The following is a 27,606-nucleotide window of genomic DNA, read 5'->3' as shown; positions in this document are numbered from 1 at the left end:
GCATTTCCATTTTACATTAGGGGAAATTTTTATTCAACAGAATGACTGAATTTACATCTGCATAATAATAATAAAAAACAACAACAGCACACACGATCTTGTAAAAACACTTTTTTATTTTTTCGACAAATAATTTTGACAATAAGGAGACCGTAAATAGCCAGATATTAAAAAAATAAACAAACAGAAGAATATAACAAACTTTTAAACAGAGAAAATAATAAATTAAAATAGTAGCTACAACATAATTTGTTCAATTTAACTAAATGTACAAATACATTTTAAACCAAATAGAAAAAAAGTTTTGAATTGAAATTTTAAAATAGAGATGACTACAATATCTAATATTGTAGACATCGGTGGGCAACAGTATTCCTCAGGGAGCGTAGAAATTGGTTCACCCTGTCCTTGATCCACTAGCCGTCACTGCTAGCCAGGGGGGAATCTCAGGGCAACTGAAGTCGTTATAAAGTGCCTTGTGTTCACAGGCAGTCCACGTTTGCCTCTCGAACCATCCCAGTTTGTTGTGGATGCCCACTCTTCGTAGAGGTGCTGCGGTACCACGGCACGGAACAGCAAGAAACCATACCGATCTGGCCACCCCCGACTCTGCATCATCAGCGACTCAAAAAGATTCGGAGTGGGAGAAGTGAACAGGAGTTCGGGATGACAGTTTCTAATAGATGCTGTGGCAGAAGGCGGCATACTTCCCCTGCTCTCTGCATGCCGGCACGGAATACCCCTGGTCGGTGTCAGACAGTCTGAGGTTGGGGTGTGTGCACAGTTTAATCCCTTACGGCCACAGTTTGTGTGCACAGTTTGAGCCCTTACGGCCAAAGGTGAAGGCAAATTGCTCAGCTTGTAGGCCGAAGTAATAACCTGAACAATTCAATTGCTCACAGTTTGTTTGGATGCCGGGAGCCCCTTTTTAGGTGACCCAAAACACACTAACAGTTGGTCCGACCTCCTCCAAGAAGAGGACCTCTCAAGGTAAACACTCAAGGCTCTAACCGGACAGGATGTCTGCTCCCTGATTCTGAACCGGATATATATTGCTCTGATAGATAATATTTTCCCCTGGGACCATAGGATAATCTGATGCGCCAGTCTGGATAGAGGGCGCGATCTGAGTCCCCCTTGTCGGTTCAGATAAGCTACCACTGATGTATTGTCTGAATGTATCAGGACGTGGTAACCCTTGATGTCTGGGAGCAAGCTCCTCAGAGCCCTGAACACAGCCAACATTTCTAGGCACTTTATATGCCAAGAAAGATGATGGTCCTGCCACAGACCCCTGGCAAAGCGGCCGTCCATGACCGCGCCCCAGCCAGTGAGGGAGGCGTCCGTCGAAACGGATTTCCGGCGACATGCCGCTCCTAACACTGACACTTGGGACAGGAACCAAGGTTTCTTCCATATTGATAGGGAACGAAGGCATCTGCGCGTAACCCTGATTATACGGAATGGATTCCCCCTCGGGGAAAACCCTTTAGTTTTCAGCCACCACTGAAGGGGCCTCATGTGTAGAAGGCCCAAAGGAATTATGTTGGATGCCGCTGCCATGAGGCCCAGCAGTCTTTGAAATTGCTTTACAGTGATGGCCTGGCCTAGCTTTATCCCAGACATCATGTCCAGGATTGATTCGACACGTGCGGGAGACATATGTGCCCGCATCGTAACCGAATCCCATACCACGCCCAGAAACATCGTTTTCTGAGCTGGTTCCAACACGCTTTTCTTCGTGTTGAGCCTTAACCCTCTGGGGGTTTTTTTAACATAGCAGCAACATAGACTTAAAATACTCGGTCATGTATGGTCATACAGACTTAATAAATATGAAAAAAGGATCTGTGAGATGTCTACTTTTGTATGTGTCCACTTACAATCTAAACAAAACGTCCTTTTGTAAAATAAAGAAAATAAACAGGGTGTGCTTTCTGCCTCTCCATCTCGTGAACTTTTTTTTCTTGAGCACGTCCCTAAACATAAACAAAACTCAGCGAATACTTATCACACATTTATGAGCTCTATATATTTATAATCATTTAAGTGTGTAGTTTTAAATGACCTGATTCAAAAAGAAAACAAATATTCTCTGTTTAAGTAATTTGTATAAAACCAACAAGATATCTAGTTTCTCAAACCCTTGCTCATTATTTTTAATGTGACCACACCCACACGCGCAAAGTATATAGACATGCAAATCGCACTCATTACCTCAAAAACAATGCACCTAACCTCATCAGTCCTCTGCTGTTTGCTTGCCGAGTTTGGAAGACGCGCGCGAGCTTATTGGATTTGCATCAGAAGAAGAAGAACGCGATTTGAAGACAAAGATTTTAAGGTAAGAAATAATTCTGAATTATATTAGTTAGTGTTATTGTTGCATAAACTTCACATTCAGCGGCTCCATCGCTTCAGTAAATGTTCTCTTACACGCGCTGTCTGTTTGAGTCTGTCGCGCTGTCTGTTTGAAAAGCAAAACGCATGTTTTTACTCCAATCTCATTTCATAACGTCATAACAATTGTAAACATTCGAAGTAACATATGATAATCAATTATATTTTTACTCTAGTGTAGTGTTACTGAGGTGTTTAACGATTTATAGGCTGCCTAGCTGCTATAGGCTTCACTGTAAAAAATATCTACTTTGTTATACTAAAAAGCATAAGTTAAGCAGCTGCCTCAAAATTTCAAGTAAAAACAAAATGGATTAATGAATTGTTTCAACTCATTATTTTGAGTCTTGTTAAGCTGTGAATTGCCTTCTGCGAGTCAACATGACTAAACAATTATTGTTGTTTCAACTTTGCTATGCAAGTTCAATTAATGAGCATTCTGTTCACTTATCCCCATTAGTGGGTTCAATTTAGTAATTTCAATTAAGTAATGCCTTTGAATTAGGGTATCAAGTTAAGATGATCTAAAATAATTTCTTGTTTTAACTTAACAATTAATTATAAACACACACACATTTGTGTACAAAACTTTTTTTTTTATTAAAACCAATGTTAAGCCAATACAGCCAATACAACACTATTCATATTCACCCAATAGAAAATACTTTCCATTAAACAAATTAGCTTTTTTCCTTACACAACACTCTTTGTCTCTGGTAAGTTTAATATCAGTTTCAACTGTTTTATATTTTAATCAGCACAAAGATTCATTTAAATTTTACTTTTATAAATCATTAATCGTCTTAATCTGTGATGAACCCTGTTTCGGTGTGTGTTTGTTTGTGGTGTGTGTTTGTATGTATTTGTATGTGTGTTTGTATGTATGTATGTGTATGTGTGTTTGTTTGTGGTATGTGTTTGTATGTATGTGTATGTGTGGTGTTTGTGGTGTGTTTGTTTGTGGGTGTGTGTGTTTGTGGTGTGCTTGTTTCTTTGTGTGTGTGTGTTTGTGTGTACAAAACATTTATTTCATTTTATTAAAACCAATGTTAAGCCAATATAACACTATTTATATTCACCCAATAGAAAATACTTTCCTTTAAACACATTAGCTTTTTTCCTTACACAACACTGAAATATTGAACAGGTTTTAACATTAATCTCACAGATCCAGCTGACTTGCTGACAGCTGACAAGCTTTGGTGAGTTTAATATCAGTTATATTTTAATCAGCACAAAGATTCATTTAAATTTTAAATTTCAATATTTATACTTTTATAAATCATTAATCGTCTTAATCTGTGATGAACCCTGTTTCTGTGTGTGTGTTTGTATGTATGTATGTGTGTGGTGTGTGTGTGTTTGTGTTGTTTTTGCGTGTGGTGTTTGTTTGTGGGTGTGGTGTGTGTTTGTTTGTGGTGTGTGTTTGTTTGCGTGTGTATGTGTTTGATTGTTTGTGTGTGTGTGTGTGTGTGTGTGTGTGTGTGTGTGTGTGTGTAATGTGTGTTTGTGTGTGTGGTGTTTGTTTGTGTGTGGTGTTTGTTTGTGTGTGGTGTGTGTGTGTGTGGTGTGTGTTTGTTTGTGGGTGTGGTGTTTATTTGTGGGTGTGGTGTGTGTTTGTTTGTGTTTGTATGGTGTTTGATTGTTTGTGTGTGAGTGTGTGTAATGTGTGTGTGTTTCACGAGTTCACACTTACGAATGATCAGAGAGTAAATGGTTATGCGTATTTGGCGTGCTGTCCGGGGGGAGGGCTCCGAGCTCGGAATTTGGGCCCGAACCCAGAGTACTCCCCCCGTCTCTGGTTAGGAAGATAGCCATGCAAGTGTGAGGAGATGGGGTGGTGGAGGGATGCTGAAAACTGTCGAGGAATAAGGGTGAGTTGACTGTGAATATTTATAGGCTTTACTCATGCTGATTGAGTGGATCTGTTGATTACTGATTGATGACAGCTGGTTGGAGTTACTTGATTGCTTGATCATTAGAACGTGTTCCTCCCGAACCTTGTTAATAAAACATCATTTGTACAAAACATTTTTTTTATTAAAACCAATGTTCAGCCAATACAGCACTATTCACATTCACCCAATAGAAAATACTTTCCTTTAAACACATTAGCTTTTTTCCTTACACAACACTGAAATATTGAACAGGTTTTAACATTAATCTCACAGATCCAGCTGACTTGCTGACAGCTGACAAGCTGCGCTGAACCCCAAACACAAACAAACTAAAACTTCAGACTGCAGCTGGTTCTTTTCAAATATTTGAGACTTGATACATGTCAACAGAAACAAAGGGAAAAAATTAATTCCAATCGTATTCTCGGGTGGGTCACGGTTTACAAATTGTACCTCAGGAGCTTGTTTCGGATGCCGTGGACTCTGGCAGAGGCTTGATCTGGTTTGATCTTCATCACTACCCTCTGAAGGAACTCAAAGGAATACTTCATGGCTCGTGGATACTCAAGGTTAACGCAGTAGATGATCCCCAAAAGCATGGCAAAGCTGGATGGCACATCCTTAAAGTTGTGAAGCACAACAGTCTCCTCAACCACAACTGCCACATTGAAGACCTCACGTGGAAATGCATCCTGGTTTTCACCTTCATAGCCTATCAACAGGCCAAGTTGCATCCCCTCCATGGCTGCAGTCAGAGTCTCACCATGGGCCTTGAAAATCAGAAGAAAAAAATAGTGTGAATGTTTGGGTCAAGAAGTGCATGCTCTGCAAAGCTACTTAAGTCTCAGTGATCATAAGCCTTGTTTTCAAACTAATAAAATAGTCTTGGGCTTTCAGTTGTAAGTGTGCATGTTTGTAGGGGCAATGTTGCAAGGTTACTGCAAGGGTGAAAACTTCAGTGTCCTCTCGGATCTGGGTTAAGTGTATGTTGCACTGGGTTCTCTCCCCATCCCTATTCTACCCCTCCTTTCTCCTCCCCCAACATTGTTCTACCTCTCCCTCCTCCCATCACCACTATTCCACCCAACCCTCATCCTCTCCATCCCTATTCTGCCCCTCACCCCTCCCTGCATCATCACTATTTTGCTGCCACAGGACTTTATCAAGACCCATGAGTGTATCTAATCCAAGCTCTGTGTTAAAGGTTGTGTGTGTGTTTGTTTGTTTGTGTGTGGGGGGTGTAGTGAGGTGAGTGGTGTGTGTGTGCACGCAAGTGTATATGTGGGTGGGTGCGTTCGTATATGGGCTGTTATGCATGACAGAAAAAGGTCTTACAGATGGTACTCAACCAGAATGACCCGCGGCGGTAAAATTGCGGGGGTGTATTTGCTGCCTTTGACCGCTAAGAGGTGCTACAATCGCAGACTTTGAAAAGTGTCAGTTTATTTTCTCTATTGCGTAATCTGCCGCCGCGCCGCGGTTTATTGAGAGTGATTGAAATGTGGTAAAACAGATCAATTCAAGTTAAACATGTAGTTAAATGAATTCATATAATCACAAGACTGAAATTAAATGTAGGCCTATTACATTTAATAAATAACAAACATTTCAACACAAAACATTGCAATAGAAAAATATTAGGCTACATGAATGAGGCTTTGGAAGAGCATAAGACGTGATCTTAACAGCGGTCCGATGATAGCGCAGTGGACAACGCAACAGCACGAGCTTCATGGAACTTCAAGCGACCCGAGATCGAATCTCATTAGCTTTGGCTGACAGCGTTAAATGTTTTACCACTCTTGATGCTTAGATAGGTAGCCTAACTGTTTATTAAAGTCAAGCGTTTTGTTTAATTATCAATGGCACATTACAACATAAATTTGCTGCATTCCAGTAGAGCCGCTGCACAGACGACAAAACTGATGAAGGAAGATTATCAGCCGATCGCGTCAGAAAATTAAAATGATGAAGCTAGTCTTTAATCTGCTAAATTATTGTTTTGTGAATCATTCACGAAATTGAGATGACTGACATTGATACCCGCCATAGCAAAGGAAGACATTTTTAAAAACAGATCCTGGAAATTTCAAGGTTTAAATAAAGTGTCGGGGGCAGTTTATTTATTTAAAACAGGGTTGCATCGAGTTAAGAGTTTATTAGAGTTTATTAAGTAAGAAACAGAATCTTATTCTTGCAACATTTTAAATCTGTATTGCCAAAGAAATTGCAGCTAAATAAACAATTAAAACAGTAGGCTAGTCTACAAAACGAAAATATTTCAAAGCAACATAAATTAAGATGCGTTTTTCTTTGCTTCTCTCTCGCGCTGGATCTCTTTTATTTTAGTTTATTTAGTCTCCCTGCACTGCGCACGCCGGGTCTCTCTCGAAATTAAACAAGATTTCAGGGTAAAACCGCATTATACAGCTGATAATACTGATGTCGCTGTGTGTCATCCATACAAATCACAAAAAAAAACTGTAACAAATGATTGAGTCTTGCTTCAAACAGAATGCCTGGTTGAATTCACCAGGCTCGTTTTCAAATAAAACGAGGTGAATCGTGAATAAGCACTCTGTATCTGCTGCTCACTTGCATTCGTTTAGTTGGCAAGAACGCGTTTCGTCGATAGTTCATGTTTAGATAGCCTAATGCCAGATTGTTGACAAACACACTACTCAAACGTGTTAAAATTCTACAAAACCAGTTGAAACAAATGGATTGAACACTTCAACTGAAAGTGTGTGTGAAACCTCTTTAAATATAATACATAAAAGGGTCATTCTAAAGAAACGTCCACATTTGGTATGGCAAGATCTCTTAAAATGTATTTATTTTTCTAACATTTAAACTTAGACCACATTATTAGATTACCTTTTGACTTTATGAGTACACATAAATGACAGCTTAATGATTTTTAATTTTTTGTGTGCATGGATTAAAAGACCGCATACACCATTTTTTTGTCACTGGTGTTACCTTACTTCTTTAGCGATATTAAAGGTGTTTATAAAATATTTTTTTTACTTTTTTTTCAGTAAATGCATTTAGAGGTACAGAAAATTAATGATAATCTAACTAATACGGAGATTATGTTTTATTTATTTTAATCAGGTTTGTTAAAAGTGTGACTGAATGATGTTAGTTCAATTGCGCAACCAGGTATTTGCTATAACAATGAAAATATTTGAAAAAAAGGTTTTAAACAAGAAATGATACAATCCTTTAAAGCTTAACTCTTAACTGTAGCAGAAATCAATGAATTTAAAATGATCATTATGTCACATATGACAGATTTTATTTAATGTGAAAGAAAAAAAAACACAGTAACACCAGTGACACAACACATCACCAGTGGCATACATAACATATACAAATGACTCATTTCATAAGAACTGAAATCAGTTAGAAAAATATCATAAACAACATTTTAAATTAACATTTTAATTTAATTAGAAAACAACTAAAATGTACAACAAAGTACATTACCTAGTAAGTACAATACCATGACATAAAACAGTCACAATTGGACAAAGGCAGTTTAGACAATGACTAAGAGGGGAAAACTTTGAACTGTCCCCATTTTCCATTTCATGGTGCCTTTTTGCTTTTTTTTTACTTGCCCAGCTGCCCCATAACGAACTCCCAGAACCGCTGATCAATCTGAACTGAACGCTTATTTAGTGCCACGGGCTCTGGAATCAGGCATATGATCTGGTCATCACCGTACCAGTTAACATCATCTCTGGGGCTTGGCCAGAAAAACTTGTTCACTCCGTTGCGGTGCATGCATTTGACTTGCACATTGTTTTCCTCCACCTGCAGGATGATGCCAGGGTAGGGATCATCATCATATCCCACAACACACCACTGCCCAGTGTGATGCTGTTCTATGACATTGGGTCTAAAATCTTTACCTGTTTGATTGATTGCATCCATAGCTACAAGAGTAACCTCATAGGCTGTGGCATGGACACTCAAACACCCCCTCAGCAGCCCCACAGAAACAGCTTATGTCCCTGTATTTGAGAATGCCAGGAGAAACGCTAAGGACCTCATGCATTTTCATGGTGCCTTTAATGGTGAATAGGGGCACTTGCTTTAAACCTTCATCCTTCTTCTCAACTTCTTTCTCACTCACATAGTAGAGTTTCACCTTGCTTGTGTCCTTCAGCAGCTGGAAAAAGCTCTGTGCATCAGGAATATCTTTACCTTGACGAACTAAAGTGTCAGCTGTTCTCTTTAGTGCAGCCCCCACTCCATCTGGTGAACCCTTCCCGTGACTTGCCTCAAAGAAGTTCCATGTCACAGTCGAGAAACCCCTCTGGTGTGGCTCCGTGGATATGATGTAAAAGTTTAAGCGGTTTTTGTATTGGGTGGCAGGGCCATCACTAAAAAAATGAAGGTTTTGGACATCAGCGTGGTCCTTTTTCAGGAAATTAGGAATAGGATCCAAATGAGCCCATATAGCTGGTGGGTCATGCCTTCTACTGGGGGAGATGGTGCAGAAGGGCAAGGGGGCCTGGTTTGCCAGATAAAGCACTCCAGTGTGGAGGGTCGCCTGCTGATGTGACCCCCCAAAGTGGACTGACTGGATTTCATTGGAGTATTTACAAGAATAGTTCTCGCTGAAATCGATGTGGATGAGGCAGTCTTTGGCAGTAAGGCTCTCTCTGAGATTCCTGTACTGGCTGTACTGCCAGCGAATATTAAAAATGTGTCTCCTGAATTTAAAGAGTCGGTCCTGTAATTGTGCCACAAGCTCATCCTCCTGTATTGGGGTATCTTTTTTGACAGTGATTGTACTCACTCTTGTCTCTCCACTTTGCAGTGAGATGTTCACCTTCTCCTGGCACCATTGGCTCAGAGTCACCACCCTACTTGAAGACCTGTTTAAGGGATAGGCTGACAATTTGCAGTCCAAACAATCACCATACGCACATGTCTTGGAGCTGCTGCAGACAGTGCTGTCGGACATTTCCTCTAAGTTTCTGGAGTCTGAAATGCCAAGCTTGTATAATTTGTCAGCCATGAACTGCAAGTTTTCATGTGTCTTACATTGGCATGTCTCTCTGTCTCTCTCATTTGGTGGAACCACCCAAAATGGTCTCTGACGGCAGAAGAAAGCATAAGAAATTTGTTGGTGCTCAGATACATATTTCTTGTGGAGGTTGAGCAAGGAATCAGACAGTAGCCTCCTCTGTCTCTTAATCTTCTTGAGAGTAAGTGTGTTCTTCCTCCCTGTAGTCAGTCTGCTGACGTCATCCCTGAGAAAAAATTGTCTGACAGATTTTACAGTCTCCTTCCGTATGCCAGTTTCTTGAACTTGCTTTGTTTTTCTGATGATTCGAGAATCACAACCGATGAGCTTCTTGCAATATGTCTTGCATTTATATTTTTTGATCACCTTCTCTGATACCAGCTGTGCAAGACTTTGTTTTGACTTTGTGTCTCTAAAACTTTTGTATTTGTGTTTCAGTGCTCCCAAAACAGCAAAGTGATATTTCATGGTTTTTCTGACATGGGTGTTGACTCGCTGACCTTGAAGAACTTTTTGTGTTTTAACTTCTGGGCTGTCAAGATTTGCACGCTGCAGTCGTATGTTACGTTTCTTCACCTTTTCATATCTTTGTTTCCAACCGATGATCTTGTCTTTCAGTTTCTCTATTTCCCTTTGTTTCCTTTGTGCATCTCTCCTACGTTGTCTCCTCCCTTGTTGTAGTTGTCTGTAAAGCAAAATATTTTCTTGAAAAAAAGTTCTCACTCATTTAACCCTAGCTTGTTTCTCTCTCTTGCTTTCTCACTGTATGTGTAAGTATGTCTCTCTTTTTCTGTGTGTGTGAATGTGAAGAAAAGGTAAGGGGGAAGAGTTAGAGAAAAGGGTATGTGAGATGATATTGGTGTGAATAGCCAGGGAAGCAAATCCAGATGTGACGTGTGTGTGTGTGTGTGTGTGTGTGTGTGAGTGTGTGTGTGTGTGAGTGTGTGAGAGAGAGCGAGAGGGAGAGCGAGATAGAGTGTGTGTGTGTGTGTGTGTGAGATAGTGAGAGTGTGTGTGTGAGAGAGAGAGAGTGTGTGTGTGTGTGTGTGTGAGAGAGAGATAGAGAGAGTGAGAGTGTGTGAGAGAGAGAGAGTGTGTGTGTGAGAGATAGAGAGAGTGTGTGAGAGAGAGAGAGAGTGTGTGTGTGTGTGTGTGTGTGTGTGTGTGTGTGTGTGTGTGTGTGTGTGTGTGTGTGTGTGTGTGTTGTTTTTGTGGTTTACGAGGACTTTTGACCTGACTACGCACCAGCACTACGGGGACATTTGGGTTTATGAGGACAGGGACCATGTCCTCATAATTCCGACAGTGTAAACGTCATCTACTATGTCCCAGAAGCTCCCTCTCAAAGTTTGGCGCGATGTCCTTACATACCACAAAAACCTGAAATTTTACCATACACAGTGTATCCCTGATTTCGAGAGTGCGCGCCCGGAGCCAGGTCCTGGTATTACACCGCGTCATCAAAACATTTGCATGTTTTACACAAGTGTATGCTTTGAGGCCTGTGATTGGACAGATCGGTACAAGTGGGCGGGAAATCGCGAAAACAAAATGGCGCCGGTGGGCGGAGCTTCATTAAGCGCTGCTTGACTGACTGCATCATAGATGTCATATGGACTGCATACCATGCTGCATACACGTGAGTTAATATACAAAATACTAAGTAATTATTATAATTCTCAATCATTTATCGATTGTGAATCAAATATGTGATGCATAGTGATCCTTCAATGAAACGCATTCCTTAAATATCATATAATAAAGTATGAAAATAAGTTGAAAGCAGTTATCAGTCAGTTTAGAGAAACGTGATGTACTGACTATTATCTCATTAGTTTATTTGCAATTAATAATACGTATAAACACACAGTTTACTCATAGGCCTACATCATAGATGCTAATTTAAATACGTATTTATATTATTTTTAAGTTTATATTATAAGTTAATCAATATGGTAATCAGAGGTGTAGTGATGCGTCACTTTAATTTCCAGTTTGGACCGGATAGAAATTGCACACGAGAAGACCGAGTTTGAACCATTGCACCTGTTTGAAGCAACTACTGGAAAGGTAAGTTATACTGCTCTTTAATCGCTTGTGGGTCAGTCTGGCTTGTTTGTGCATGTCTTTCAAGATCTTCGTTGCTCATTTTAGAGCCAGAAAGCAGCTAGCGCGTGATGCTAACGGCGCTAGCATAGTGATTGTCAACAAGATAATCAGCTATGTTTATCAGTTTTAACTTGTTTTCGATTTCAATAGAATTGTAACTGCAACTTTTTGAACACATAAAATAGTCTATCCATTTTAATAATGCATTGTCATGACGTCTGTTGAAGGGGAGGGGGATGGTGGATATATTATATTATATTATATTAATAGCTGCTACCACCCAGTACAGTATCCTGACATGCTGCTGTTAAATGAGATTGTTTAAATTTATTGTTGTAAACAGATTTATCTTATTACTCCTGAATGTAATAACATATACGCCTACTCTGTACCAATAGAACTGTCATTCTTAATGTTTATAACGTTACTGAAAACAAACTTGCTGAATAATATGTCAAATGAAATGCAATATTCAGAATGATTGAGGGTCTTTTTCTGTTACCGCAGACACCTCAGATAATGGCTGAAGTGAAACGGCGAAGGAGAAAGCCCAAGCCTCTGGAGGAGGCCATACAGTTTTCCCTTCTTAAAAAAGACAAAGAAGGGCTTGATGGCAGATTTATCAATGATTCTAAAGGTGAGTTAAATAAGTGAGTTTGTTTCATAAAGCTGTGTCAGATACATTGTATGCTATTTACAGTGATGATTTTACTTATTCTCTGTTGTTGTGTAGGGAGAGGTGTGTTCAGTTGCACTGAGTTTGATAAAGGAGATTTCCTGCTGGAATACAGAGGAGACCTCATAAGCAAAGAAGAATGTGAGCGGAGGCAAAGAATATATCATGACGCCCTCAAAGTATTCTTGTTTGAGTTTCGTTACGATGGAAAACTCCTCTGGTATGTACATGTATTGAATGTATATGTACAGTACTGTGCAGAAGTGTTAGGCACTTTAGACCCCTTTACAGCCCACGTGATCAAATAGTTGCGCGCGCATTTTGGCAACGGAAGTGGTGTTGTTCCCCACTGGCTCTAACGTGTTAGCAACTCCTAAAGTTTATCAAAACGGTTTCCCAGCTTAAAAATGTCTGGTTGTTACGTTTACGGTTGCACTAATCGATATTCCACCAAGGGGCTTAAAGGTTGTGTAGGTAAGAATTGTCTAAAGAACTTTTTTTCAAATTGGCTTAAACTGTCTTTATACCAATACATAATTAAATTGTAAGTACTTTGAAAAAGAGAGTATAAAAATTGAGTGACTATAGTGTATTTAATCTTCAAAAAACAGCTCATTAATTCCTACCGGGACGAAACAAGTGATTGGCTTGCACGACTGTCACTCTCCGTCGCCATGACTACCGCCGCTATTACTGGCTCTGCCGGCGTGCGCGCAGTCGCGCACCCGTGTTTAGGTGGGAGTGAATGGAATTAATGAGCTGTGTTTATTGAAGATTAAATACACTAGAGTCACTCAGTTTCTTATACTCTCTATTTCAGAGTACTTGCATTTTAATCATGTATTGGTATATAAAGACAGTTTAAACAAATTTGAATAAAAGTTTTTTTAGACAATTCTGACCTACCCTACCTTTAAGTTTTATAGGATTCCCACAGGATCACGGCCATTTTTAGTAGAACCGGCAGCGCCTGTGGCTGCAGGCGATTAACTGTGTTGATTGGAGCGAAAGACATAATAAAAAATGCTCGCGTCTGCAGCACCCACTTGTTTATATACTGTCTATGCTTGACACTCTGCTGATTCTCGCCATACTTCCGTTGCCAATATGCGCGCGCATACGTTGCTACGTCATCATTGTGTACAAACAGTAAAAGGGTCTATTATTTTCACCCTGTAAAAAGGTTTTAAGCCAGTTATTTATATATTTTGCTGTAATTTGTCATTAGGAAATATCATTTTACATTTCCACACATGAATTTTGCCATTAATTGTTATAATCAAGTGAGATTTTTTTTATATGCACATGGAGTCTGACAACAGCCGATGCTCCACACGGAGGTCTGATCTCACCATCATCGAGTCTGTCTGGGGTTAGGCTACATGAAGAAACTGCGGCAACGTCTGTAAGATGCTTGAAGAAACCTTCCTGTAAATCTAACTGAAAAACTAGCCTATGCACCTGGACGAAAGCTGTTTTAAACACAGTGTTATCACACCAAATATTTATTTGATTTATTTAATAGAGGTTAATTGATAAATAAAATAATTCTTGACATTATTTTTGAAAGCATCCTTTCTGACTTTACAGCCCTTTTGCACAAGTGCCTAAAACTTTTCACAGTACTGTAGCTTTGCAGGAAGGTTTCTTCAAGCGTCTTGGAGACATTGCTGCAGTTCTTCTGGATTTAGTCTGTCTCAGTTTTTTGTTTGTTTCTTCATGTAATCACAGACAAATTCATACCAGTTGTCAGACTTATGCATACAAAAATCTCACTGGATTATAACAGTTAATGGCAAAATAAATCTGTGTAAATGTAAACTGATATTTCCTACTGACACTACAGCAAAATATATTTGAATAACTAGCTTAAAACCATTTTTTGTTTTGGGTGAAAATACTAACATGCCTAAGAATTTTGTGCAGTAGTGTATATTTTTTAATTATATTCAAAATGTGCAAGTGGACATGTCAATGATGATTTAATGCATAATTTAGAGCACATTTTGGTATAATTATCAGTTATGTATTATCAAAACTGGGTAATGAGCATTAAATGATTGAACACAAATAATATAATATTTGATGTCCTAGGTTTTCAGCTTTGATATTCTGTTTTTAATGTCAAAAACATTTTAACAGGAATACGACTCCATTATTGATAGTTGAACTCTCATTTGTTTAGTGTTGATGCTGCCCGAGATGACTGTTCTCTCGGTAGACTTGTGAATGATGATGATATTAACCCAAACAGCAAGATGAAGACGATCCGTGTGGATGGAAAACCTCACCTATGCTTATTTGCTATAAGAAGCATCTGTGCTGGTGAAGAGATCACATATAATTACGGTGATTCTGAGTGGCCATGGCGATGCACGGTATGTAAACCTTTACAATAACAACTTTTATTTATTGGATTATTTCAAAGGTTAAAAATATTAAAGGTCAAATGTAATGGATTTTTATATGTATTAGATCACTTGTGTGTTGATTACAGTATGTCAGTTTGTGTGTATCTTTACACCTGTTTTATGAGGACATCTCAATAACAGCTCATGCCAATATTGAAAACTCATAATTGTACTTGTTAAATTAAATGTAATCATAATAGAAGTAGTTAAAAAAGTAGCCTACTCAGTTAAAATAGACTTTCAATAAGTAATTCTGCAATAGTAATTTTTTGTCAAACAATATTTTGTTTCTTATTTGTTTTTTAAAACTTGTTTCAGATGATAACTGAAAATAATCAGTTGAGACCCAAACAAAATACAGCAACTCTAAGGTATCCAAGAAGTAAATTTAATAATTTAGTTAGTCCTTAAAGAATATAACAGATTTCTGTGTTTCTCAGAAACTGATTGTTTGCCACAGTTATCAGTCACTGAATTATGATTGTGTGTGTAAGAAGTGTCACGATCACTTACTGTACATCTAGCACAGGCTCAGTGTCTCGTATCACTCTCATACACACACTTCAACTCAGGGTGCCGTCCAAATCTATCTAGTTACCTGTGTCCTCATAGACCAGGATTCTGTCAAACTTACACAACACACTGAGATTCTCCAGTCAAGTCAAACATCAGGAACATGTTCGTATGATGTCCTCATAAAACTGTGTCCTCATAGACCAGGATTCTGCCAAACTTACACAACACACTGAGATTCTCCAGTCAAGTCAAACATCAGGAACATGTTCGTATGATGTCCTCATAAAACTGTGTCCTCATAGACCAGGATTCTGCCAAACTCACACAACACACTGAGATTCTCCAGTCAAGTCAAACATCACGAACATGTTCGTATGATGTCCTCATAAAACAGATGTAAAGCTACACACAACCTGACTGACATACTATAATGAACACACACAAACACATAATATAATGCATATAAAAAGTCATGAACATTACATAAGGTAACATTTAAGCATTTATCTAATATTGAAATATTAATTTGAAATTAAACTATTTTGTAATCTTACTTGTATGTTATCATTTGTATATTATCATACAGTATTTATTGGTCAGTAACTGTGTATGAGGGACCCTGGTCATCCAGTTCATGTTTATTTTGCATGAATTACTGGCTGACTGTACATTATCCCTTTGATATATTTCATATATTAGGAATGTTTTATAACTTTTATCTGTATCTAACGTTTTCTTTCATATTTTCAGATGAGCGATAAGACCCAGTTGTCATCAGGCAGTGATGATCGTGCTGCTCTTACTGTGGGACTAGACAAGGTAAGTGTGAGTTGTGCTGGAAGAGAATGAGTAGGGTTGGTAATTGCTTGAATTATTTATTCCGATTCTGCATGTCTATTGATTCCTCATTTTGATTCCAATAAGGTAAAAAAAAAAAACTTGTATATCATTCACATTTACAAGTCTGATTCTAAAACATTTCATTGTAGCTGAATCCCATAAACAAAAATCCACAGGCTAAAGAACACTTACACAAGGAAATATTCCCTATGGTTTAAAAATACCATATAAACAACTAGCCTAGCTATTATACATTTCAAGTATTAATAAAGACAAGTAATCACTAATAAAAAATTAGCAATCGCACAAATACTACAGAAACTGTAATGAAATGTTACCAAACGTATTCAGTCAAAAACAGCGACTGAATTTTCTCTATCTTTTGTTGTTTGATTACTGTTATTAAAAAGACGGCAGCAGGAATATTAGGCTGCTGTCACTTTAAGAGCTGCACTGACCCAATATACTGATACACATGCATTTTCTTTTTCAACGGTTACATTCACTTAAGACAAAACTGACTGTATATTTTGACACATTTTTGTGTGTATTTGTCCGTTCAAGTGCAAAAAGACGCGGAATGATACTTGAAAAATACTTTTAGCATCATGCATTATTCAGCATGAGGCGGATTTCTTTGAGCATGTCGTTTTGGATGCGTGCGCAGCACAGAGCAATGCATGAGTCTTTGGTTTAAATGAACATTAGATCACTTTTTTCTGTGAGTGCGCTTTGGATGTGTGTGCAGCACAGAAAACAACGCATGGGGCTAGCGCTTGAATAGTCAAAGTCATATTAAAGGGGTGGTTCAGGATTTTGGACATCGGACCTCATTTTCAAGTTAGCCTGGTTGTTATTCATCAGTGGAGACAGTTTTCAAAAAAAATCATCCAGTCCTTCCAGTTTTATAGTTTGCCGATGCTAGGCTAGCGCGAGTCAACGGTATCTGTGCTAGCCTGCCATTAAAAGCAGTTTTACCCACTCCAAAGTACACCAAAAGCAAATAAAATATAACGCCAGACTGTCGATGTAAATGTCTATTGAGAGAATAATGTTAGAAATCAAAGTACCGGTCCGGTACTCTTACATCTCAATGATCGCATTACATTTACAGGAACTAGTTTCTCAGCAGCGGCGGAATTTTACTTTGCTCCGGTTAGTAGTACTGCGCCGAAAAGTAAACACAGAACAGAAGCGCGCGCACTACAGACAGGACGTCTAGCTAGCTAGTAGTAGCCATGAACAACGATATTGAAAGACATTCGATTATAAACTAAGGAATTGGCAACATGGTGATTCGTTGTGCATTTCGAAATTGTAAAAATAAACCAAATAGATGGTCATGCAAAAAGTTTCCACAAATTTCCATTGAGAGATCCAGAAAGGAACCAACTGTGGCTTCTTTCTGCTGGCTTGGACAACGAGACACCGGCAGAGACTATTAAAGTTGCGAATTTGTAGTGATTATTTTAGACCAGACGACTTTGAAAAACCCCATAATCGAAACGTTCATAAGTCACTGACAAGGAATGCAGTTCCAGCCGTCTTTCCATATGCACCAACAGCAGATGAACAGGTAATAACTTTTGTTAGGCTACTATAGCTATCTATTAAGCTAGTCCCTTTTCATAACTTATAGAATGACAATGACAGCGTTAGTGGAGATAACGTTACAGTTCAATTTCTGCCCTTTTAGTATCTATCTCGATTAGTTCTTCGTCTGTGTATTCCGGCTCATACATGTACGGTTCGTTGAATAAAACACATTCCTCGTCTCCAAAGTCTGAAACATTGGCATGGCTTTCAAACGTGGCCATAGTCCTATGTTGATTTCTTAGTGAAATATACTCTGCTTCTGTAGTGATGAGTGTCAGCGGCAGGTAAATACACTTGCGTCATGTGGAGACTCTCTCGGTTGCCTAGGTAACTTAATATCACTCCGCCGCTGCTGTAGACTGTGCTAATAAATACAGGGAACAAAGTGTAACTATTGCAATGCAATGAATGGGTAGTTTGATTTCTAACATTATTCTCTCAACAGACATTTACATCGACAGTCTGCCGTTATAATTTATTTGCTTTTGGTGTACTTTGGAGTGGGTAAAACTGTTTTTAATGGCAGGCTAGCTTATACCGTTGACTCGCGCTAGCCTAGCATCGGCGAACTATGCAACTGGAAGGACTGGATGAAATTTTTTGAAAACTGTCTCCACTGATGAATAACAACCAGGCTAACTTGAAAATGAGGTCCGATGTCCAAAATCCTGAACCACCCCTTTAAAATGCACAAATAGGTATAGATAAGAGGAATTGAAATTTTAATTTTATAACTAGTATACAATTCCTGACCTTAAGTATCCTTAAGTTTTTCCAATCGTTTTTGATTCCCAACTCTAAGAACGAACAAATGTAGCAAAGACGTTTTTGAGACCTATGCTGTTAACATATTTAGACCAGTGTTTCAAATGTCTAATTTTATGTTTTGTAGACACTCCGTGAGGTTGAACCCTCCACTCTTAAAGTGAACACTCATTCCCAGTCAGAAGCCAGAGACGTACAGAAGGTATTATTTTTTCTTTCTGGAAATCAAATGGTTATGGTTATGGCCACGTTGCCACGTTCATATTTCATCCTCTTTTAAATGTGCAAGTCACTGCTGTAACCTATGAATTACTTTGCCCACTATAATTACCCAGTTGTTGAAAATGTGCCATCATACCGGAATTTGTTCTGGCAATATTAGCTATCGTTTGCTTGAGTACCTCATTCATAATGTGAGCTTGTTTTTATTTCATGTTTTCAGTTGACAGTTGTCAGTGATCAATCAGTGTTAATTGAATCAAGGGTCTGTGCATCCACCGAAGGACTGGAAAAGGTATGTCTGTGATGCTGCTTTATTTGGATAATCCCTGAATCCTGTCTGTAGTATTGTTTAGCATCTTTTTTCTTTTCTTTACTTCCAGGTGACTCCTGAGAAGGACCGATTATCATTGGAAGGTCAAGACTCTGTTGAGAAGGATGTTGAGATGGTAATAAAAAGAGCATTGCATCATTTTAGAAAATACTAGTTTGTTGTAGTATATCTTCTCCACAATAGCCTTCTTTTTTCATTATGTTTTCAGATGCCACCTGTCAAAGAGTACTTGTTAAAAGAGGAGCAAAGCTTTTGTGCACCTACTGAAGGAGTCAAGGAGGTATTTACATGTTTTAGTTCAATTATTTACATAGTGTTTCCCTTTAATTGCCTTTACTCTGCTGGCCCACCACAGTCTAATTTGTTCTGCCCCAGTTTGAACCGAATGAACCAAAAAATATTTTTACACTTCTCATAATAACATAAAATGTATTTGACATTGTGTTCTGTGCCATTGCAGGCAACGAATCTGTCAAATGAATTAAAGTCGAAAGCACGATATGGGTTAGTGCCCATATCAAATCGTGAAAGATTGAAATTTAATTAAGTAAATACTCGATTGCGCTCCCTGTTTCAAAGTGAAGAGCACACTTTGCTTGCGTGATCAGTTTTGTGTTCCGGTGTATTCCATGTCTCAATTCACGGAATGAATGCAGTGAACTTGATTTCTGCATGTGCCTTAAGTTTAATCTGCATTAGGGAATGAAACGGGCACCAGTTACACTCTATTTTCACATTATATCCTACATTTTTGTGGACCGATGATTACAGTATTTCACCAAATTTGTAATGAGATGCGTTTGTCAACCTGTTTTGAAAATGCAGGTTTACTCCAATATATACGCCAAACAGCTTAATGGTTTAACTCTTGCAACTGAGGATATTAAAACAAAAGTATTGTAATGTCCTTTTGCAAAATAATATACTTATAATAAAATATTATTTTTAAATTTACAATAGCAGTATATTACTGTCTTAGGGATAGTTCTAATAATAATAATAATCTAAAAGTATTATTGTTATTATTGTTGTTGTTTGTCTTCAAGTTGGAGCTCTTAAAGGACAAGTTCGGTATTTTACACTTAAAGCCCTGTTTACAGATCGTATCTGATGAAATAGAACGGTTAAGATTAAAATTTGGACACATGCTCCTGTCCCGAGAATTTTAGTTTTATTTAGCGTTTGTGGACCTATTTTGCCAAACGCGTCACACCCAGATTCTTCCGTTGAGAGCTTGAATAATAGACACCAGTTGGTGGCGATAATGCACCTTTGCCGATTGCAAGCAAACCGCTGGCATTTCATTTAATACACAGAAGAAGCAGAAGAAGCAGCGGCGGAGGAATAACGTACCTCACACAGCACATTCAATACAATCAATGGAGTTGGACAAACACTACGATAAAACCTGTTGGAATGCATCTTTTTCAGCGTTTTTTTTTTGGGCCCGTATCAGTGAACACCCCTGACCACTCGGTGAGTGTCACGTCTTTGTAAACGAAAGTTTAATGTGTTTTAGGAAGGAATCTTCCAGTGGCCATAGACAACCATTGTGTGGGGGTGGGGGGGAAGCGAAATAAACCCAAAATTCTCGGGACTGGAACATGTGTCCAAATTTTAAACTTAACCGTTCTATTTCATCAGATACGATCTGTAAATAGGGCTTAAAGTGTAAAATACCGAACTTGTCCTTTAATTTTGCTCTCAAAGTGGACCAGATTTATGAATTTAACTTTAAAATGTACAAAACTTCTTCCGGGGTGCGTGATTAAAGATGTGTTTGCACAGTATTATTATGGGATATAATACTGTGTGTATGTGCTTGTACTCATTAAAATGCTCTAAAACGATAACAAAAACTATGCTGTGCAGCTTGGTTATGTTGTCTTAAAAGATTACTAAAATACAGGTATAGTACAGTGAGCCCTTAGTTTCACCTCAGTGTACGTCTGTATACTTTATAAAAAAAGCTGTTTACAAAAGTATTTATTTAAACTAGGGCTGTCAAAAGATTAATCGCGATTAATCACATCCAAAATAAAAGTTTGTGTTGACATAATATATGTGTGTGTACTGTGTATAATTATTTATATATATATAAAAACACACACAATCATGTATATATTTCAGAAAAATTGGTTATTTATATGTAAAATATTTATATATAATAAATTATATAAATGTATATACAGTATATAAATGCAATTATTCCTTAAATATATGAATGTGTGTGTATTTATACATAATCATTCTACACAGTATACACACATATATTATGTAAACACAAACTTTTATTTTGGATGTGATTAATCACGATTAATCTTTTGACAGCCCTAATTTAAACTCTTTTCAGTAATATTAGATAAGGATTGCTCTAAAATTTGTGTTACAGCATATCAACCAATACCTTTTAAGCACTGTGTGATGTAAATGTTCTTTAATGATTGCTAGTGGTCTTTTTTTAATGATATGACCACAGTTTCGCTTTCTCCAAAAAAATATATGAAACAATAATGTAGTTTTACATGTATGTTTTAGAATATTCCCTTTCTACTATGATTTCACATTCACTATTTTTTTTCTTCACAGGTCTGTAAGCATGACGTGGTCACTTCAGCAATATCAAGCATGGACAGATGTGCTGAATGTGTGGGACCTGTTGCGGCACTGAAGTGGATTGGCCTGAGATGTAAATGTTAGTATGATATCTATTTTGCAGCATGACCTATCTTAATTAATTTAAGTATCATTCATTTAAGATTTAAGATCAAAATTTAATAACTCTTGCAGGTGATTATTAGATTATTGGTTAGGCTTGTCGTTTTTGCTGTGGTGTAGAAGTACTTAAAATGTGCTTAAAGTACTACATGGAAAGCAAAGTTACATTTGCACAGACACCTCTTTTTATTTTTTATTTTATTTTTGCTGATCTGAAAAATTATCATATCCGTTACCAAAAAACGTATATGATCCAAACCTTGAGTTTTGTGATCTATTACAACATTAAAAAACATTAATAAGAATAAGGGGGTAATAGTAATTTAACATGAGATTCAATAGCTAAATGCAATACTAATGTTAACAGCTGAACATGTCCTGATACATGATTTCTCTCATAGTGTGCTCCAGTTTTTGGCACAAGTCCTGTTATTCAAAGTTTCACGAATGGACTGGAAAACAATCATCATTGGTAAGAGAATGTTTGATTCTGTATGTTTGCTCCCAAGTTTTATAAATTAAAACTTTCTATTACTGCTGTAAATTAATCATAAATATATTGACAATAGGAAATAAGTTCAGAGGAAGACGAGCTGTCAGATGAGGAATACATACCACAGTCTGAGTTAGACAATCAGTCAGACAGTTCAGTTGAACTGACAACAAGACCAGCAAGATATGATCAAGCTGAACTCCTCTCAGATATACAGGGAGCTGCATCCTCTAAGTTTAGTGAACCTCTGAGATCTGATGTAACCCCCCTGAATTTATCTGAGGACAAAGGGAAACCAATCTTAAAGGCGAGGGAAGCAGCATGTGTGTATGAAGAGTCTGGCTTGCTTTGTCATGAGGAGCAGTTGACTGATGTTGAGAGAGACCGTGAATCGGACAAGTCTGGTGAATGCCACCTTCCCAGAAAGCAAGGTTCAGAGGTACGCAGGTCAAAAGATGTTATGTCATCACCCCGATCACACAACAGAGAGGACAGTGCTGAGAAGCTTTTGAATGCAAAAAGGGCAGAAACTTTGAGAGAGGAAGGGAGAGAAAACAGTATGGCTGAAACAGATCAGTGTGAGCAATCAGCAAAGATCTCCTGTTCAGCAAGTAGTAGTAAGAACTATTGTTACATCTGCGGGAAACCTCAGTCCAAGTTAGCGCGCCATTTGAAAACTCATATATCTGATGTTGAAGTTGGGCAGGCTTTGTCACTCCCTGTGCACTCGAAAGAACGTAAAGCAATGCTGCAAAAACTCAGGAACAAGGGCAACTATCAGCATAACACAGACGTTTTACAGTGTGGAGAGGGGGCCCTTAAAATAAAACGAGCACCAAAAAAAGAACGTGATTCAAAGCATTTTGTGCATTGCATGTACTGCAAAGGGATGTTTGTACGAAGAGATCTATGGCGTCATTTGAAAAGATGTTCCTCAAAACCAGCGTCTGACAGTGAAAACCAAGGGAGAACCAGGGTTTTAGGTCTTGCAACAATGGCAGAGTCTTCAATCAGTCAGCAGATATCTCAAGGAGTTTGGAAACTCTTAAGTGTGATGAAGCAGGATGAAATTTCTGCTGTCGTCAAAAATGACCTGAGTATTCTTCAGCTTGCACAGTCTTTCTTTAACAAACATGGACATGACCCTACCAAATTTGAGTACATTCGTCAAAAACTCAGAGAAATTGGAAGATTGTTGTTGACTTTGCGTAGAGAGTTTTCTATATACAGTCTTGAAGAAGCTGTGAAACCTGCCAATTTTCACAGACTCATTGTAGCGGTCCAGAGGGTGTCTGGCTATGACGACGAGAGTCACTCCTACCATTGTCCAAGCCTTGCACTGAAATTGGGGCATTCTTTGAATAAGATTTGTGAAATCATTCACTGCAGAGCACTGATGTCCGAGGACAAGGAACTGATCGCGTCGACAGATACCTTTAAAAAGCTCTACTCCTCAAAGTGGTCCGAGATGATCTCGCACAGTGCTTTAGTCACACTGAATGAGGCGAAATTTAACAAGCCATCAACTCTACCTTTCACTCAGGACGTACAGTGCCTTCATCAGTTCCTTGAGAAGACTGCACATATGGCATTTCAGAAACTAAAAGAGACTGGGTCACCTCAAAGCTATGCAGAACTAGCCAAAGCAACACTCGCCAAAATCATTGTTTTCAATCGCAGGCGTGCAGGAGAGGTCTCTAAAATGCCGCTCAAAGGCTTCAAAGAAAGGGATGGCACTTCTCTCCATGATGATGTTGCCATGGGCCTGAGCAAGTTTGAACAGAAACTCTGCAGCTATTTTAGTCGAGTTGAGATCAGGGGAAAAAGGGGAAGAAAGGTTGCGGTTCTTCTCTCACCTGATATGGTTGATGCCTTGACACTGCTGGTCAGCAAGAGAAGTGAATGTGGAGTGCTGGACACTAATGGATTCTTGTTTGCCAGACCCAACTGCCAAAGTCACTACAGAGGCCCAGACTCTCTTAGGGTCTATGCAAGTGAATGTGGAGCTCAAAATCCAGAGTTTCTAAGATCAACTCATCTACGCAAACATGTAGCTACTCTCTCCCAAATCCTAAACCTGAAAAACAATGAATTGGATCAGGTCGCAGATTTCTTAGGACATGATATCCGCGTCCACCGCGACTATTACAGGCTGCCTGAAGCCACTACTCAGCTGGCGAAAATATCCAAGTTACTGCTAGCCATGGAAAAGGGCCGTCTTCCTAATATTCAAGGCAAATCACTTGATGACATTGAGATTGAAGGTATGTCCATCCTAGTGTAGGCAGTACAGTGGATCTTTTACACTCATAGGGAGGTTTAAGGAAACTCTGAATTATGTGATGTACCATGAATCCATACACTGTAGGGCAGGGATAGGCAACTTCGGTCCTGGAGGGCCACTGTCCTGCAGAGTTTAGCTTCAGCCCTGATAACAACTCACCTGTCTGTATCTATCTTGTAATCCTGAAAACATTGATTGCCTTGTTCGGGTGTGTTTAATTAGGAGCTAAACTCTGCAGGACAGTGGCCCTTCAGGACCGGAGTTGCCTATCCCTGCTGTAGTCTAATAGTCATTTTTCACAAATTACTTTTGAGTAAAGGTTAAACATGTATATGTTTCTCATGTTCTAAATTTCACTTTTTCTTCAAGATGAGATCAGTTTGACGGATTCTGATGCCAGTGATCCTGATGAGAGCGAGTCTGAGGATGATGCTCCTGCTGGAGCTGCAGGTGTCTCCAGTGATTTTGGTATGTGTCAAGTTTATGAACATGTTTGTTTGTTTGTTTATTATTATTTTAACTAGGGATGCAAACGATTCATCGATTATCGATTAATTGTCGATAATACATTAATCGATCAAACTTATCGATCATCGATTAAGCAGGTTCATGCGCGTGCGTGCTGCTCAACCGCGAAACACAAGCGAGCGCGCCGGAGTTATGTTTGGGACTGTTTTACACCTTCATCATGACTATAAGTTTGCGTGTGCATTCGCAGCCTTTTGTTTTGTGCAAATGTAAGTTGTAATAGTTTATTATGTGTACGTTTATTATGTGTATTATGTGTATCTATATCTGATTTATCTCATAGCCTATATTAGATGCATTTGGTTAAGAATTGTTGAAGCGTGATCTTTAGCGCGCGCAGCTCAAACGGCAATGCACGACTAATAATGACTATTGGGACTGTCATATTACATAACATTATAAAGAGAACAATAGTGTAATAAAACATTGTGAAGTATTTGGGTTTAGTTGCCGTGTCGCGTTGTTCCAGGAAGAGCGCGTCCACAACATGAGTCATTCTGAATGGCACGTAACTCAAGTTCACTTGTGCATTCACGTCAATTATATTTGATTATTAAATAATTAATTTAATTTAATTATCATTCACATCGAAACATTTTACAATCCTACTAGCCCTTCATTTGGATTAAAAAAACATTCTCATTCATTTGGTGAGTAACATAGCGTTTTGAGCAAACCCGGTCATGCTGTTGGCCATATGCACTGCAGCAGACGCATAATTGATCATTAATTTAAATTACGATCGATCATGGGAATTTGTGAAAATTGACATCCCTTCAGTTCTATATTTGAAGTTTCCAGGTCTAGTAATCTTACTGTTACCTTTCTCAGACCAAGCATCAATAATTGCTGCTAATGTTTCAAGTTTTTCAAGTTTACCAGATAGATTATTATGTAGACTTAATATAGTTTAGGCTAAGCCTACCCATATAGATTTTTATTTAACATTTATTTTATGTTGCTTAATGTTTGCAACAGGTGAGCCAGTGCACAATTATTTTTTATGTATTTTAATTTTCTGTGCATAATTTATTTTGTTAAACTACATAAATGCCATTCTGTACCGTATCCCAACTGTTACAATAAAACATCATTTGAGCAATATAACATGCATTTTTGTTCAGTATATAAGCAATATTTTGCTTTTTATGTTAAAGACACTATTGATACCGTGAGAAATGTACATTCTCAGGAAAATAGCCGCTTATCAGTTAATCGTTAATCGATCGATAAGGTCAATCAATTAATGATTAATGAATTAATCGATAATTTGCATCCCTAATTTTAACACATAATTGGCATAAATAAAATGCATAGATATTTTGCATATAGTGCAACTTTTCTAACAGAATATTATTGAAATTAGGATCAACCAATAAGTTGATAAATTTCATGTTCGCCAAAAACTGTTTTAAAGTTTAAGTTTTAAAATGCAGCTGTTTAACAGGCTAATAATATTTAATCTCTATAATAATATTTTGAATATGTTGTTTGAAATGTTAAGATATCCGGTTTATAACCAGTTAACATTGAGTTCTGTAAGTTTGTTATATCCGAGTTTCCTGATCAGTATATAACTGATTTCTTCCAGGTGTTCAGAAGATGCCCATTGAGGAAACCACTGAAGTTTTGCAAGGTACCTGAGGTTTAAATTAGAACATGACCATCATTGTAAGTACATGAGCTCTCATATAGTTAGAGCTCACTAACGTATTAATTTTTCTGTACAGAGAATGAGAGTGAGGCAAAAATTGAAAACCCACGGAGAGGACAAAAAGTGTGCTGGTCGAATGCGGAAGTTAGCGCTGTAATGAAACATTTTAAGGCGCATATAAACAAAGGGAAACTGGCCACACTGACTGAATGCCTGCAGTGTAAGACCGCGGAAGATCATGTTTTGGCTAGGCGCAGTGCACAAAACATCAGAGATTTTGTTAGAAATCGTGGAATTACTTTAAAAAGGAAAGGCCAAATCAAGTAAAGTTACATCATGTGTCTTATTTGATGTTGTTCTATTTTGATTATTACTGTTTTTGTTATTTTCATTCTATAGTGAGGAACTTATGGCAGCAGTAGTTTGTCAAAAAAAGGCAATTCTGTCAGCATTTCCTCAGCCTCATGTTGTTTCAAATCTGTATGACTTTCTATCTTCAGTGGAACACAAAAGGAGATGTTTAGCAGAATGTTAGGGCCAACCTCAGTGGGAATAGTTACAGACACGAGTTTACTGTGTAAACACCTTCTGAGAGAATAGAGGTACAGAGATGAGTTTACTGTAAACACCTTCTGAGAGAATAGAGGTACAGAGACGAGTTTACTGTAAACACCTTCTGAGAGAATAGAGATACAGAGACGAGTTTACTGTATAAACACCTTCTGAGTGAATAGAGGTACAGAGACGAGTTTACTGTAAACACCTTCTGAGAGAATAGAGATACAGAGACGAGTTTACTGTAAACACCTTCTGAGAGAATAGAGGTACAGAGATGAGTTTACTGTAAACACCTTCTGAGAGAATAGAGGTACAGAGATGAGTTTACTGTAAACACCTTCTGAGAGAATAGAGATACAGAGACGAGTTTACTGTATAAACACCTTCTGAGAGAATAGAGGTACAGAGACGAGTTTACTGTAAACACCTTCTGAGAGAATAGAGGTACAGAGATGAGTTTACTGTAAACACCTTCTGAGAGAATAGAGATACAGAGACGAGTTTACTGTAAACACCTTCTGAGAGAATAGAGATACAGAGACGAGTTTACTGTATAAACACCT

The 27,606-nt window shown here is 38.2% G+C and overlaps 1 protein-coding gene across 1 annotated transcript; it reads left to right on the top strand.

The window, feature by feature from the left end:
• Nucleotides 1-9,822: 9,822 nt before the first annotated feature.
• Nucleotides 9,823-27,016, top strand: LOC307004506 (uncharacterized protein; the record flags this gene model as incomplete). The annotated part of the gene is made up of 16 exons (XM_079623826.1): nt 9,823-9,899; nt 11,337-11,412; nt 11,959-12,088; nt 12,185-12,347; nt 14,313-14,505; nt 15,805-15,873; nt 18,383-18,457; nt 18,698-18,769; nt 18,858-18,923; nt 19,017-19,088; nt 21,398-21,503; nt 21,928-21,998; nt 22,096-24,283; nt 24,673-24,771; nt 26,423-26,467; nt 26,562-27,016. The coding sequence occupies 16 exons, from the start codon at nt 9,823-9,825 to the stop codon at nt 26,810-26,812; spliced, it is 3,753 nt and encodes a 1,250-aa protein (XP_079479952.1). The 3' UTR covers nt 26,813-27,016.
• Nucleotides 27,017-27,606: the final 590 nt, after the last annotated feature.

This window comes from Phoxinus phoxinus (assembly GCF_949152265.1).
Source record: "Phoxinus phoxinus genome assembly, chromosome: 9".
Classification (NCBI taxonomy): domain Eukaryota; kingdom Metazoa; phylum Chordata; class Actinopteri; order Cypriniformes; family Leuciscidae; genus Phoxinus; species Phoxinus phoxinus.
The sequence above is the reverse complement of the archived record's forward strand: the minus strand, read 5'-3'. Positions and strand labels throughout refer to the sequence as shown.